This window comes from Ovis aries, chromosome 2 (genome assembly GCF_016772045.2).
Source record: "Ovis aries strain OAR_USU_Benz2616 breed Rambouillet chromosome 2, ARS-UI_Ramb_v3.0, whole genome shotgun sequence".
In the NCBI taxonomy this organism is placed as follows: domain Eukaryota; kingdom Metazoa; phylum Chordata; class Mammalia; order Artiodactyla; family Bovidae; genus Ovis; species Ovis aries.
The window spans coordinates 12,447,730-12,461,902 of record NC_056055.1 but is presented as its reverse complement, the minus strand read 5'-3'; the positions used below and the strand labels follow the sequence as shown (position 1 = coordinate 12,461,902).

Sequence of the window (14,173 nt, the reverse complement as noted above, 5' to 3'; positions counted from 1 at the left end):
AACCAAAGCATGAGCATGCTCCTGTCTGCAGACATCTCCAGAGCTTCCTTCAGGAGCTCTTTATTCTGAACTAGCTGAACTATTCAACATAAAGCAGCTACGCACACAGTCCGCCTGCTGCTGCTAGTCTGGTTTCGCCTGGGTATCCATCCAGCTTCAGAACGAGGTGCTGTCCTTCTCAGCCTGAGCAAACAAAAATCCATCTAACAGTCTGGGCAGGAGTCAAGCAGGAATACAAACTTGTCCCACTTCAAAGCACCAGGCGTATCTTTCACTGACTAAACAGCAATTCCAGCATGAGTGACAATGAAAGCTTTCTTCCCTATTATTGTTGGAAACAATCACCAGCTATTTTGTTCATATTAATTAGTTTATATCTAGTATTAGGCAGCCTTGATTAGAAAAATGCTCTTTGTCACCAAGTGAATAGAGAGTAACAAAACTGAAAGCTTTTTTTTTTCAATTGTTTTTGTCTTAAGAAAGGACTGTCAGGCCTTTCACACTTGAATGTGGGTTTATCTCTGCACAGGTCCCTGAATTCACCCTGAAAGAATTCGAGTTGATGTGCCAGACAATACCAGGCAAAGCTGATTGAGTGAATGGCTTATTACGCCTTGCCTAAGGAGATCTGTATTTAAATTGCTTTTACCTTCTCTGAACCTGGGGAAAACTTGATAATAGAGAATACATGAATACAAGCTTGGGGGCAAGGGCAAATCAGCCTTGGATTAAAAGCTGACTGCACAAATTACATGGGAAGGACTGACAAACAATCATGAGGTTCCTCATGGATGAGAGGATCCTGGGAACCAAGTGACCCACTGATCTGCGTCTCTCCAGAAGAGTAAGCTGCCTCTCTCAACTTACAGCTGACTCCTTCCAAGCGGCTTGAGTTTCCCCAACTATCAGAGGCTGTGTGAGAATCATGTAACTCACTTCCCTGGTTGTGATTCATTAATAAATTAGTTCAGCACAACTGTCAAAAGTAAGGTTTGAACCCAGGTCTAAGACTCATGAGCTACGTAAGTTTCCTTGAGATTAACGTTAAAAATCTTCATGTGGCTTCCAAGGCCCTGCAAAATCTTCTCCAACTCTGTAACCCAACCCACCTATCTTTTCTACAATCTGACGTATGCTGATCAGTACTTAACAATGGGCTGGTTAGGTACCAGGGCCTGTGTTTGCCAATTTCCACTGGGTGTAAATAGTCCACCCTGGCTGATTTCAAGCCACAAACATGAAGTCAATCAGCTTACGAAGTTCCTTTGAAAGCTGAAACGTCAGATCTTGTGAGCTGGTACAGCTGGCTCCAGACATCACTGCTCACACCCTCACACCCCACTTTACTATGACCAAAAGCTGTGAGCTCTCCCACCTTAGGACACTTGACATTCACACAGGCTATGTCCTCTCCCTTACCAGAGTAACTTACACTCATTCATAAGCTCCTAGCCTGGTAGTGTCCCTTTGAGACATCTTCCCTAATCCTACACATCATTCCACTTTACCCCAAAGAGCACCCATGCTTCCCGTATGATAGCATTTGTGACACAGCACTCTAATTTTTGGTTTCTTTATCTGGGTATTTCCCATTACATTTATAAACTCTGACAGGGCAAAGGCTGTCTTTATCTTGCATCCTCAGGCCTGCCACAGTGCTTGGTGAACAACACTGAGATGTACCGAGAAATATATTAAATACTCTTCCACATTCTACACACGACCTCATTTCCACCTTAAAACCACCCTACGGATTTGGCTTTTTCATGACGATGCTCATTTTCCAGATGACAAAATGGAGGCACTGACAGAGTGAATACTTTTTTCTCCCCTCCCACCATGGGCTCAGTTAGCAAATGCTGGAACCAGGACTGGAATTGAGGCAGTGTGACTGCAGAGTCTTGTGCATCCTTCTAGACCAGTGTTTCCCTTTTTTTAATTTTCTATTGGTGACTCTCAAGGAAGAAATTTTAATTAAATTCAAGTTCTCCCTAAGGAGAAATTAGGAATAGGTTTTCATCAGACAGGGTTAAGCTCTAGAGGGATTTTTCATCTCCCAAGGTCCATTTTTCGCCCTCTTGGGGGCAATTTCATTCTTGCGGACAATGTGTATTACAGACTTTTCACTATATGCATTTATATTAATGTACCATATGTTTATCCCTAAGAACATATGGTCTTGTTTTACAGTTTTAATTATATTTTCCTGTAAGTATTATTCTGCATCTTGCTTTCTTTTCCCTCCATTAGATATCTTGAGGAGACAGTGCTGTGTTGAGACAGACAGATATCCTCATTTAACTGCTGTATTTAACTCATATCAACATGACTGACATTATTAAGTCCCTCTACTATTGACTATTAGAAAGTTTTCTACTGCTTGGTCTTCAACTAATGTTTCAGGGAATATCTCCCTGCATGTATTCTTGGAATCATGTTTTTCTAACATAAGTATCTAGATGGGAACAGGGGATGTGCGAAGGTCTATAATTTTAACAGATACTGTCAAACTACCTTCCAGAGTGACTGGACCAATTTACTTCCCCACAGAGACTTTACAAGAATACACATTTCCTCACGTGTTTATGTTAAATATGACCTCTTTCTACACAGGGTGGTGCTAAACATTTTCATTAAATGAGTCATTTAAAAATATTTATATCACTCACCGGCTGATAGTAGCTTGTGTAAGAGCAAAGATGTGTAGATAAGATGATGCTGTTGGGAATGCTGACAAATGAGAGCAGCAAGACTAGGGTGCTGAAATGTCCTGTCCAGGAAACCTGTATCAGGGCCTAACTTACTCCACAAAAGGCTAAGAATAGTCACTGCAAGGGAACGGCTCCAGTGGACTTTGAAATGGTGACCTTAGGTAACAGACACTAAATCTTTTCACCCATTTACCACGTCTCTCGGGTACCAAGAACACTATTGAGGGGAATGGGAATCAAACACCCAAAGTAAATGAAGTGTTGAAAAGGCAATGATCCGTTTACCAGAAAGAGAAATACACATGATGGTGGTAACACGAAGCATTCTGGGAAATGACACTGCAAACTTTATGATGCTCAGGAGCAGCAGTGACTACACCCATGTGATAAAGCCCCGAGCCTTTCAGAGAAGAAGAAAAACATTTACAGTAAATAAAGTAGAAAAGCTCCTTTTCCTTCTTTCTCCCTCCCTCCCTTTCTTTGCACACACACAGACACACACACCCCTACCTAAAATAAACGCAACAGGGGCCTACTCTATAGCACAATGAACTACGCTCAATATTTTGTAATAACCTCTAAGGGAAAGGAATATGAAAAAAGATTATATATATATATATATGAATCACTTGGCTGTACAATTGAAACTAATACAAAATGTAAATCTACTAAATTTCAATTAAAAAAACCTTTTTTTAGAAATCAGACCAAATATATATATATATCCCAGCATAAAAATAAGTAGTTTTCTTTCTTCAGATCTTCATTTCCTTATGAAGGCTCCTATATCATATAAAATTTATATTCAATTAAATAAAGAAATATATACAAAATTTAGTAGCCTGCAAATGATTCAAAGAAAAAAAAGGTGTAGAAAAGTATTTTGTATCATAAAGATTCAAATTTCAATCAATATGGCTCTTTCTCAAAAGCATGCTTTTTTCTTCCACCTTGGCCCTAAAAGTGATTCTCATGAATGTGATCGGAGGTCACAGTCTAAAAGGAAGAGAAGAGACTTCCTTGGTGGTCCAGTGATTAAAATTTCATGCTTCTAATGCAGGGGAAACAGATTCAATCCTTGTTCAGGGAACTAAGATCCCACATGTGTGCAGTGCAGCCAAAAAATAAAAGGAGAAGACAATGAAAGAGGAGCATTTGGGAAATCACACTCGCTGATCTGCTTTGCACAGATCCTCTCCTTTAATCCCTATAACCATGCTGTGAGGGATGACTACATGAGAAGACATGGAAGTTGAGTGAGGTCAGCATGACTAAGGCCCTTTATCCAATAACTGAGATGTGAACACACGTCTAATGACTCCAAAGTCTGTTTCCCCACTGCACCATGCTGCCTCCTGAAACTGAAAGGGTTCAGTTAGTATTTCAATAGATCAGATTGTAAAACAGTGGAAACAGTGTTCCTGATGTGTGACTGTGCTTCTCTGGACAGTAAAAGTAACTCACATTACTGTGGTTCAGAAGTTTCTGGAATTGCATTTTCTTCTCAAAGTTACTAGAACAGGTCAAGGTAAAATAATCATCATTACGGGAGGAGGACACCAACACAACATTCAGAAAACTTGTTATAAGTTTAGATCAGTTCTGAGATACACCCTAAAAGAGCCAACAGGGCGATCTGCTACTGACTGTCTTGATTTGGAGTTGGATCCCTCCAGTAGCAGCCAGCCACCCTAGGTGCTGAAAACAAGCGCCTCCCTCAGAAAACACTCATCCAAATCCCCACCAAACAAGAACTCAGAGGAGACACGTGTGATCTCCAGAGTCAAACACAGGTTCTGAAACTCAGTTGAAGCATTCAACAAACCTATGATTAGCCCAGACCTGTGCGTGTCTGAATCACGTACCTGGGGCTGTGAAACGACAGGGGAGGACGTAGAGGCAGCAGCCATGGCAGCTCCGGAGTCGTGGGCGGTGACCAGGCCCCAGCACTAAGGTCCACGGCAAGGGAGTCAGATTCTCCTGGCTGCTGATCAGATCGTGGTCATGCTAGGAGCACTGTGGACCTGGAAAAGGATGGGAAAACCCACTTTAGCCTCAGAGGACTGGCACAGGGGAGTGAAGCACCTTTGGCCATGGCAGCAAAAATAAACAAACAAACAAAAACCCTATCTCACCAGCTTAATGCAAAGAGGAACCCAGGAAGGAGCATCTTACAGAGCAGCTAACATCTCAGTGCCAGGATTTCTGTACCATGTTAAGCTGATACATTTTCATAAACCTAAAGCCAACTTGGCATGCGAGCCAGATGTTTGCAGCAGGTGATTTCAAGTTGTGAAGAGGGGCAGAGAAGGAAGGGGGAAGGGCCATCTTGTCCTTAAATAAGAAACTGAGTAACTCACAATTAAGAGTGTTCAGTATATAGGCAAAGAGCAAACAGAATAACTGTATCAAGTGTCTTAGAAGTGAAGTGAAGTGAAGTGAAGTCGCTCAGTCGTGTCCAACTCTTTGTGACCCCATGGACAGTAGCCTACCAGGCTCCACCACCCATGAGATTTTCCAGGCAAGAATACTGGAGTGGGCTGCCATTTCCTTCTCCAGGGGATATTCCCAACCCAGGGATCGAACCGGGGTCTCTTGCATTGCAGACAGATGCATTACCGTCTGAGCCACCAGGGAAGTTCAAGTGTCTTAGAGACCCACCCAGTTCAACCCTGCCCATTAGCAGTTGAAAACCTGAGGGCTGATGAAGAGAGATGAGTGGAATCATATTTTTTTTCATAGAGAATCAGTCCTAGAGCACCAAGTCCCAGTCCCAGATGAGATTTAAGTGAATGCGTTCCATATTTACATTTCCTCAGGGAACTTGTTACCATTTTCAGAATTAAAGAAAGGCAAGATACCCCAATGTTAAAGGGGTGGGACCCAAGAAGAAGTTATTTGGATGGGCAGTGGGGGAGGGGGCTTTGTAAATCAAACTTCCACCAGTGTGAGGAAGAGTCCATTTCTCAATTCCTCTCAACCTTTTAGAGGCTGCTAGATGGATGTGACTTATTTCCACATCTCAATCGACAGAGGGGGACGATTTTTCATTTTAAGACCTTAAGATGGGAGGGAGGTTCAAAAGGGAGGGAAAGTACGTGTGCCTACGGCTGACTCATGTTGAAGTGTGACAGAAAACAACAAAATTCTGTAAATTATCCTTCAATAAAAATAATTTTTAAAAAAGACGTTAAGAAAATACTTTCATTCTAAAGACAATTTTTCACTTTTAGGTTGCTTTCATACCAGCTAACAATATCCTTTCTTTTACTCAAAGTGTTATTTATGGAACATCCATAGTGAACTAAGGGCATAATGAATAAAACTGAGCCGACCCCTGCCTCAAAAAGGCAGCATTTGTCTGTAAATACACTTTCTGGTTTCCCCAGCATGCAAAATGACACGAGAACACTTTCATACTATTGGGAAATGATACTCTTCTTAACAGTAAAAGTCACGAACCAGGATCACAAAAATCCAAGTCAGTAATCTTGAGCAGTTAGTTAACAGTGGAGTTGGATATCTAAGCCAAGTCTCTGCAAATCCTCTGGCACTATTCTCTATTAGCTGAATGATGCTGGGCAAGTCACATAACCTCAGAAGAACTGTTTCCTAAGAAACAATCTAGGTTTGGCAGCAACTTCTCTGAACTTGCTAGCCTGATTTTTATCCTGTCTTCGTGTATTATCCTTCATACTAGTTTTAATCACTTTAGGTTTCCATTGTTCAGAATTGTGGCACCTTTCTACCTTCCTCCTCTAATATTCTGTCACTGACTATTTTTTATTAACAAAAGTCAGGCTGCCAAGACGTTTTGGTCTAATGATCCACACAAAATTCCATAGCTACCCTGAGACAACAGTGATGTTCTCTTCAGTCCCAGCTGTAGAGGGGAAAGATCTGCTGTTCATCACACTGTGAAGTTAAATAAATAGCCCAGGAGGAAGGCACACATCCACAGAGGGCCTCTCCTCTTCTGTGAGGGCTGTCGGAAAGCCGACCCCACCCTGGGAAAGTATAGGGCCCCACGGTGCGCTGTTTTGTACTGAACTTATTCCTGGCATCATTTTGTGCCACCCCTTCTTTCTTCCCCTTTTTTCCTTCTCACATATTTACAGTTCACACCATCTTGTTCTATGAATATATGAACAGCATGATAACCAAAAAGAAATACGGAAGGCGAGTGAGATTCTATTCTTAAATATTCATGTGGGTCCAATATCATTTCTGCTGAGTTACATCATTAAGCAATATGGCCTTAAAATATTTTCCATATTCAGAGTACAAAGAGTTGCCCAAAATGTGAATGCTGGGTTCCCAGCCTACAGTCAGAAAAAGGATAAAGAAATGCGTGTAACAAATGCTATATGGCATCACTGCTGATAGTAAAAGGGGAAAGGGTAGGAGCCTGGGATTTAATGAACACCTACTAGATGCTGAGCAAAGGTGCAGTCATTTCACGTACAATTTGAGGTAGATACTGTCAACTCATTTCATAGATAAGAAACTTGAGGCTTGTCATGAGGCTAGGAAACGACAGAGCTGAGACTTGAACCGGGACCTACCACAGGGCCTTTCCATGGATGAACCTTCCAAGTGAACAAAAATTAACCAAGAGAAAGAGCTTGGAGGTTTTCTAACCAAAAATTTCAGAAAGTTCTGAAGGAAGCAAGATGTAAGCCAGACGTCCTGCAGAGTACCTATTTCCCCAAACCCTGCTCTCATCCACATAAAAATGTTAATGACGTACCCCTAGTTTTGATTTATGTGACACATTCCTGAGTTACACAGTAGACAATACAGATTGTTAGTTTCCTTTTTGAAGAATATCAAGACAAAACATTAACTGTCTTCCCCTAAAGCATCGAAGACATATTGAGTTTAGATGCTTTTGCTGAACCTTTTCTTTTTCCAGATGAAGAGATTTTAATTTCTGGGCTAATAGTGTGTAACACTAGAAGATTCATAAAAGTGTATGTTGAACCTGTTCTTACACTATGAGAAGCCCTTTATAAGATGGAGTATGGTTAATTAACTGAAAAGGTAAGAGTTAAGCAATACCACCTCAAAGAGTATAAAATAGCTCTCTTGGGAAGCAACATCTTAAAATTACATTCATGAAACCTATGTACTGCTCAACTGACTTACAAAACTGTGCAAATCATGGGGGAAGAGATGTGATGACACCAAAGACAATCTCCTAGGCAATGATGCCAGGCAGTCTCTGGCTAAGCACGCCAGATTACCTTGACATACCGTCTCCTGCTTTCTCAGAGCCCCAGACTGCCAACTGCAGAGCTGCACAGAATTTAAAAAAAAAAAAAAAAAAAACAACTCATCCCTCTTTGAACTCTTCCAAGTATTTAGATACCTGTCCTGAAGTTCTTCTAACCAGGCCTCAGCCTACCTCTCTATGTCCTTTGAGCTCTTGATAACAGGAAACCACAAAGCAGTGTGAGTTGGCTCTGTTAACCCCAGGTACCCTTGGCCATCACTCTTTTTCCCTTCTCTTCCTCCCTCGTTGCCCCCATGTTCCATTCTAGGCATGACTTCCAATCTCCATCATCCTTCTCAAAACCACAAAACCACACCTACTGCTACTAGCAGAACAGGAGCTCTGTCACCGACTGGCATGCCTATTCACTCATTCTACAGTCACTGGCTACGAATTACCTCAAAGTCCCTCCCCAGAGCTCAAAATTGACACACACACACACACACACACACACACACACACACACACACCAACACATTATACAGTCAACAAGGACCTACTATATGGCACAGGGAACTACACTCAATATTTTGTAAAAACTCACAAGGGAAAAGAATCAGAAAAAAAATAGATACGTATGTACGTCTAACTGAATCACTTTGTTGTACACCTAATACTGAAACATTATAAATCAACTATATTTCCATTTTAAAAAATATTTTATAAAAAATGTTTAGATAAAATACAATCTACAAGTAAGAAAGCCGCATAGGCTTATGGTTCTGTGCTAGATTAACAGAAAATAACCAACTGAATATAAGAAAAGGAAATATCCTGACTCAATCCTAGAAACCACAGATGGATCCTACCTATTGCTCAAACTTTCAGAAATATATACTGGCAAGAATCAACATGGAAGGTTGGAGAACATTTAAAGCTCAACATTGCTTTCATGTGAAACTGTAATTACATGGACAGAAAATAAGTAAATGAGACCCCAATAGGCTCACAATGATGCTCCCTGTTAAGAAGGATGAGGGCTGGAGTGAACTAAGCCACGGAGCATTGGAGTACATTTAAAATATATTCAGCTCCTTAAAAGGGGTTCCTGGCTCTGACTGAGCAAGTAATCTCTGGCTGTATTTACTCCTAATTTACATGTACCCATAATGACTGGCCCAGAAAATATGTGGGAAAAAAGCACTACCAGCTGGCTTCTGATATGGGCAGCCATGCCAAATGACAATGATCTTTCTAATTACTGAGTGCAACACCAAATACCTTTTTAAAAAGTCTCTGGTTCTGAGGGAACTGTTCCCTTTGATTACTTCTGGAGCTGATGCTGGCTCTTTTCCTAGGCCTCATAGGAAGATGAATTTCTAACTTGGCAAATTTATCTACTATAAATCTAACCTTTTTCCTTCATCTGGACTTAAGTCAAATAATGACTCATCTCAGCCCCTTAAAAGAATACAGGGCTATACCTGATACTGAATACACACAGACTTCACTCTCTAAGGATAAGACACAGAAAAATTCATATCCACCAGGCAAATGAAAAATATTGTTCAGCTCAAGAGAAGGGAGACTCTAGAGTCAGAGCAAATATTTACTTAAGAAATAGGTATACAACATAAAAGGTAACTTTAGGAAAATATGAGATCAGACATGAGTCAACATTAACCAAAAAATTATGAATTACGGACCTGAATGAAGGCAGTCAATAAAGTAGAAAACAGAATGAAAAAGCAGAAAATGGTATTAGTGAAGGAGAAGATAAACCACAGCTTGGGTGGGGCCTACATGACTAAAGATTTCAAAGCTTCCATTCCCCAAATAAGTAGATGAACATAAAGTACCAAAGGAGGAAAGACGTCATCAATGCTGAAACCAGGAATGGATACATTTATCCTCCAAATAACACATAAATAGAGCCAGTTAGATCAGGGAGCAAAATATTTCAGATTTGACGCATCCTTCTTCAGAGAGCTCTATACTCTCCAGTCCAGCAGAAACTAGACAAGAAACTCTCAACCTCAAACCTGGATGAGCAAGATGAACAAGAGGAAGGTCAGGGCTATAGCTTGTCTTGCTCAATATTTATCTATTTATTTACCTTAAGCATCTGAAACCAGCCTTGTATCTAAAGGCTAAGACTGGAAGAGTCTTCTCTGGAATCTGGGTAGATGAAAAGATCTTAACAACAGTTACATCAGGAAGAAGATGCTGCGCCCATTCAAACAAAAACAGGAGACTTAAAAACCAGTACCTGGAAATGCAGGAGCAGGACTGGAATACAAAGTTAAGAAACTTCCCCAAAATGTAGAACCAAAAGACCACTGAAGGAAAACAGAACAGTTAAGAATGAGAAAGCTGGAGGACTAGTCCAGGAGATCTAATAGCCAAACAAAAGCAATTCCAGAATTAAAGGGGAAAAAAAAAAAAAAAAGGAAATGGAGACGAGTGGGCGGTATAAGGGTGGGTGGGGGCGATCAAGTAACAAAATCAAAACATTTCCTAAAGTGCCAAGTCCTAAGTTTGTTGACTTGTAAGGTCCACTGATAACCTACATGCCCACTTCTATCAATTTTAATATGCCCACTTTGAGCACATCATCATGATTTTTTTTAAACACAAAAGATTTTTAAAAAATTCTTGTAACTCTTTAGAAAGTGATAGGGGGAGCTCATGGACAAAGGATGAGGAATCAAAGTCTGCATTTCTCAACAGCAACCTAGAAGCTGGAAGACAATGGACAATGAAGAAAGTGATTTACCATCTACAGCCTCATTGCAGGATGTCCTTCGCAAAGTAGGGAGGAAACTGGTCAAAATGAAGGCGTGAGATACAGGAACAAAAGGTCAATTCAGGAGAAAAATAAAGGGAATTCCTGGCCTGCTTGTGGAAGGACATTGCGAGATGGCAAGGTGGACTGCACAGACTGTCTGTCTGTCCGAGTATGTTGAGAGATTTCTAGAACTGACAGCTTGGGATTGAAAGAGCACACAGAATCCTAAGCATATAGAAGAGAATAACCAGCACACAGCAGTAAGCACACATAAGAAGAAAAATGAAAATTTAAAAGAGAATGAAGAATTTACAGAAGAAGAAAAGGATTCACAGACTTCTAGATGGCTCAGCTGTGAATGATATTATCAAGGTCATAATAACATTAACACTGAAAACTGACATGATCAGAAACACAACCTAAGGTATTAGGATGGAGAGGTTTAGGAGGGGAGTAGGCGTGCAACACATCTTCCACAGGGATGTCTATCAATACTTGAAACTGACATATCCAATAGTACAAGGATAAATCTTAGTGGTGCAATGCAAATACCCAATGAAGCAACTAAATCAACTGAAAATGGTAGTTATGGGGAAGAGAAAAGGCAAGAAGGGAGAAAAGAACTCCTTTTTCTTAGAAATCCTCATATAGCTGTTTGACTCTTTATAACATTGATTTAAAAAAATAAAAACGAAAAAGAAAATAAAACTGTTGAAACTAAAAATGATTTAAAACAACAACAGGCAGAAGTGCCACTACAGAAGACCAAGTTGATGCCATGGAAGACAAGCTGGAGAAAAATCACACATGCTTCAATATATAGTTACTAGAATGATTAGAAATTATGGCTGTGGACCATAGAAAATACAGATTCAACAGAAGAAGAATTGGTACATCCAGAAAGAACAAACAGAACACACGTTATTTAACAATAAAAGTAAGCTTTTCCTAAAAGACATTAAGTTCTTAAGCTTAAAGAACACAGAGAAAAAAAAATAAAATGCACTAAATCAAAATTTAAAACTCCTGTGCAAAAAACACAATTGAGAATGAAAAGACAATCCATGGAACGGGATAAAATATTTGTAAATCATATATCTAAAAAGGAATTGATATCCAGAATATATAAAGAAACTCAACAAGAAGAAACTCAAACAACTGAACTAAAAAGTAAAACTTGAATAAACATCCTCCAGAAACATTCAAATGGTCAAAAAAACACCTGACAAGATAGTCAACAGCACTAACTGCTAGGGAAATGCAAATCAAAACCACAGTGTGATAAGGACTATTGCTGCTGCTGCTGCTGCTAAGTCACTTCAGTCGTGTTCGACTCTGTGTGACCCCATAGACGGCAGCCCATCAGGCTTCCCTGTCCCTGGGATTCTCCAGGCAAGAATACTGGAGTGGGTTGCCATGTCCTTCTCCAATGCATGAAAGTAAAAAGTGAAAGTGAAGTCGCTCAGTCGTGTCCGACTCTTAGCGACCCCATGGGCTACAGCCTACCAGGCTCCTCCATCCATGGGATTTTCCAGGCAAGAGCACTGGAGCGGGGTGCCATTGCCTTCTCTGGCGATAAGAACACCTCGCATCACTTAGATTTGTTGCTAACAAAACAAGCAAGGTTGTGGGGAAATTGGAACCATTGTGTATTGCTCATGGGAATGCAAAGTAGTTCAGCTGCTGTAGAAATCAGAATGGCAGTTTCTTAAAACATTAAACATAGAATTTTTTTAAGCCCACAGTTCCACTGCTAGGTATATACACCCAAAATAATTGAAAGCAGGATCTCAAAGAGATATCTGAACACCCCTGTCCATGGCAGTGTTATTCACAATAATAGAGAAAAGACCCCATGGACTGCAGCCCACCACGCTTCTCCATCCATGGAATTTTCCAGGCATGAGTACTGGAGTGGGTTGCCATTTCCTTCTCCAGAACCCTGAGGACATTATGCTAAGCGAAATAAGCTTGTAACAAAAAGACAAATATTTGTACCTAGAGGAGTCAAATTCATAGAGACAGTGTGTAGAATGGTGGTTGCCAGGGGCTGGGGAGGAAGAGGATGATGAGATGTTTTTTAATAGGCAGAGAGTTTCAGTTTTGTAAGACAAAGGGAGATCTGAAGATCTGTTCCACAACAATGTAAATATACTTAGCTCTGGTGGCTCAGACGGTAAAGTGTCTGCCCCGCAATGTGGGAGACCCGGGATCGATTCCTGGGTCAGGAAGATCCCCTGGAGGAGGAAATGGCAATCCACTCCAGCACTCTTACCTGGAAAATCCCATGGACGGAGAAGCCTGATAGGCTACAGTCCATGGGGTGACAAAGAGTCGGACATGACTGAGTGACTTCACTCACTATTGAACCTGAAAATGTAAATTATATGTCATTTATATGTTACGATAATTAAAAGAAAGAGCTCATTTCAGGAAAAATATGAAGTGCATGATCTACAAGTGAAATGCAGGTTTGTTAAAAAAATAAACTTGAAGAGTTAAAAGAATTCTCATGAAAAAACAAAATGGGGAAAAAATCAAAATCACAAAGGGAAAAACTTAGGCTGGACACAGTCATCAACTTGGCCACAACAGCGGACAAGACATAAAAGCAACATTTCATTTCGTCAAAAATGTAGAATGACTCAAACTATACATTCAGCCATGGCATCATTTATCTGCAATAGCAAGAACAAGGCGTTTGTATTAAATGTAATTAGGATATATTACACCCTGAAATTTCCACAGATGACATAATACGGGTGATAAAGTAATGTGCTCAGGAGAGCTTCAGCATGAGCTTCTTATCAATCCATGTAAACAAGGAATATCTGTGATAATAATGCTGACCAAAAAAATGTAGCTATTATAACTATTGAAAGAAACTGTCCAACTGAAATGCACACAAATGTGATGAACTAAGATTAAAAACTCCAGGAAATCACAAGAAAAAGGAAAACATTCTTCACATTTTGAGAGTCATACACTACTACACTTTGTTGGTTAGTCATTAAGTTGTGCCTGACTCTCTTTGTGACCCCAGGAACTATAGCCTGCCAGGCTCCCCATCCATGGGATTTCCCAGACAAGGACACTGGAGTGGGATGCCATTTCCTTCTCCAGGGGATCTTCCCGATCCAAGGCTGGAACCTGCATCTCCTGCATTGGCAGGCAGGTTCTCTACCACTGAGCCACCAGGGAAGCCCTCCGTTTACACACTGAAGACAATATATTTCATGCTCTTAAATCTTTCCTTTTTCACAAAACTGATAGGCTCAGTTCCATTTGCTTTTCCAGCTTTTCAATCAGACTTACATTTGGCCTAAGAGTCTACCATTCTTTCCACATGGCAATTGGCTCATGTGTTCAAAGGCAGGAATACAGCTAGCCCATTCTGCTCACACAACCTGCACAAAAGAAACCCCAGCACCACAGCTGCACTGTTTTATGTGTACTCTG

General features: G+C 40.6%; 1 protein-coding gene across 8 annotated transcripts in view; it reads right to left on the bottom strand.

Annotated features, from left to right (window-relative positions):
• Positions 1 to 14,173, bottom strand: part of LPAR1 (lysophosphatidic acid receptor 1) — a 163,912-nt gene that overhangs the window by 86,531 nt on the left and 63,208 nt on the right. For 6 of the 8 annotated variants that reach the window (XM_012111055.5, NM_001009332.1, XM_027963887.3 and 3 more), the window contains 1 exon segment: positions 4,577 to 4,735. In XM_012111055.5, coding sequence (XP_011966445.1) covers positions 4,577 to 4,621 — 45 coding nt within the window. In that variant the 5' untranslated portion in view covers positions 4,622 to 4,735. 8 annotated transcript variants of the gene reach the window in all.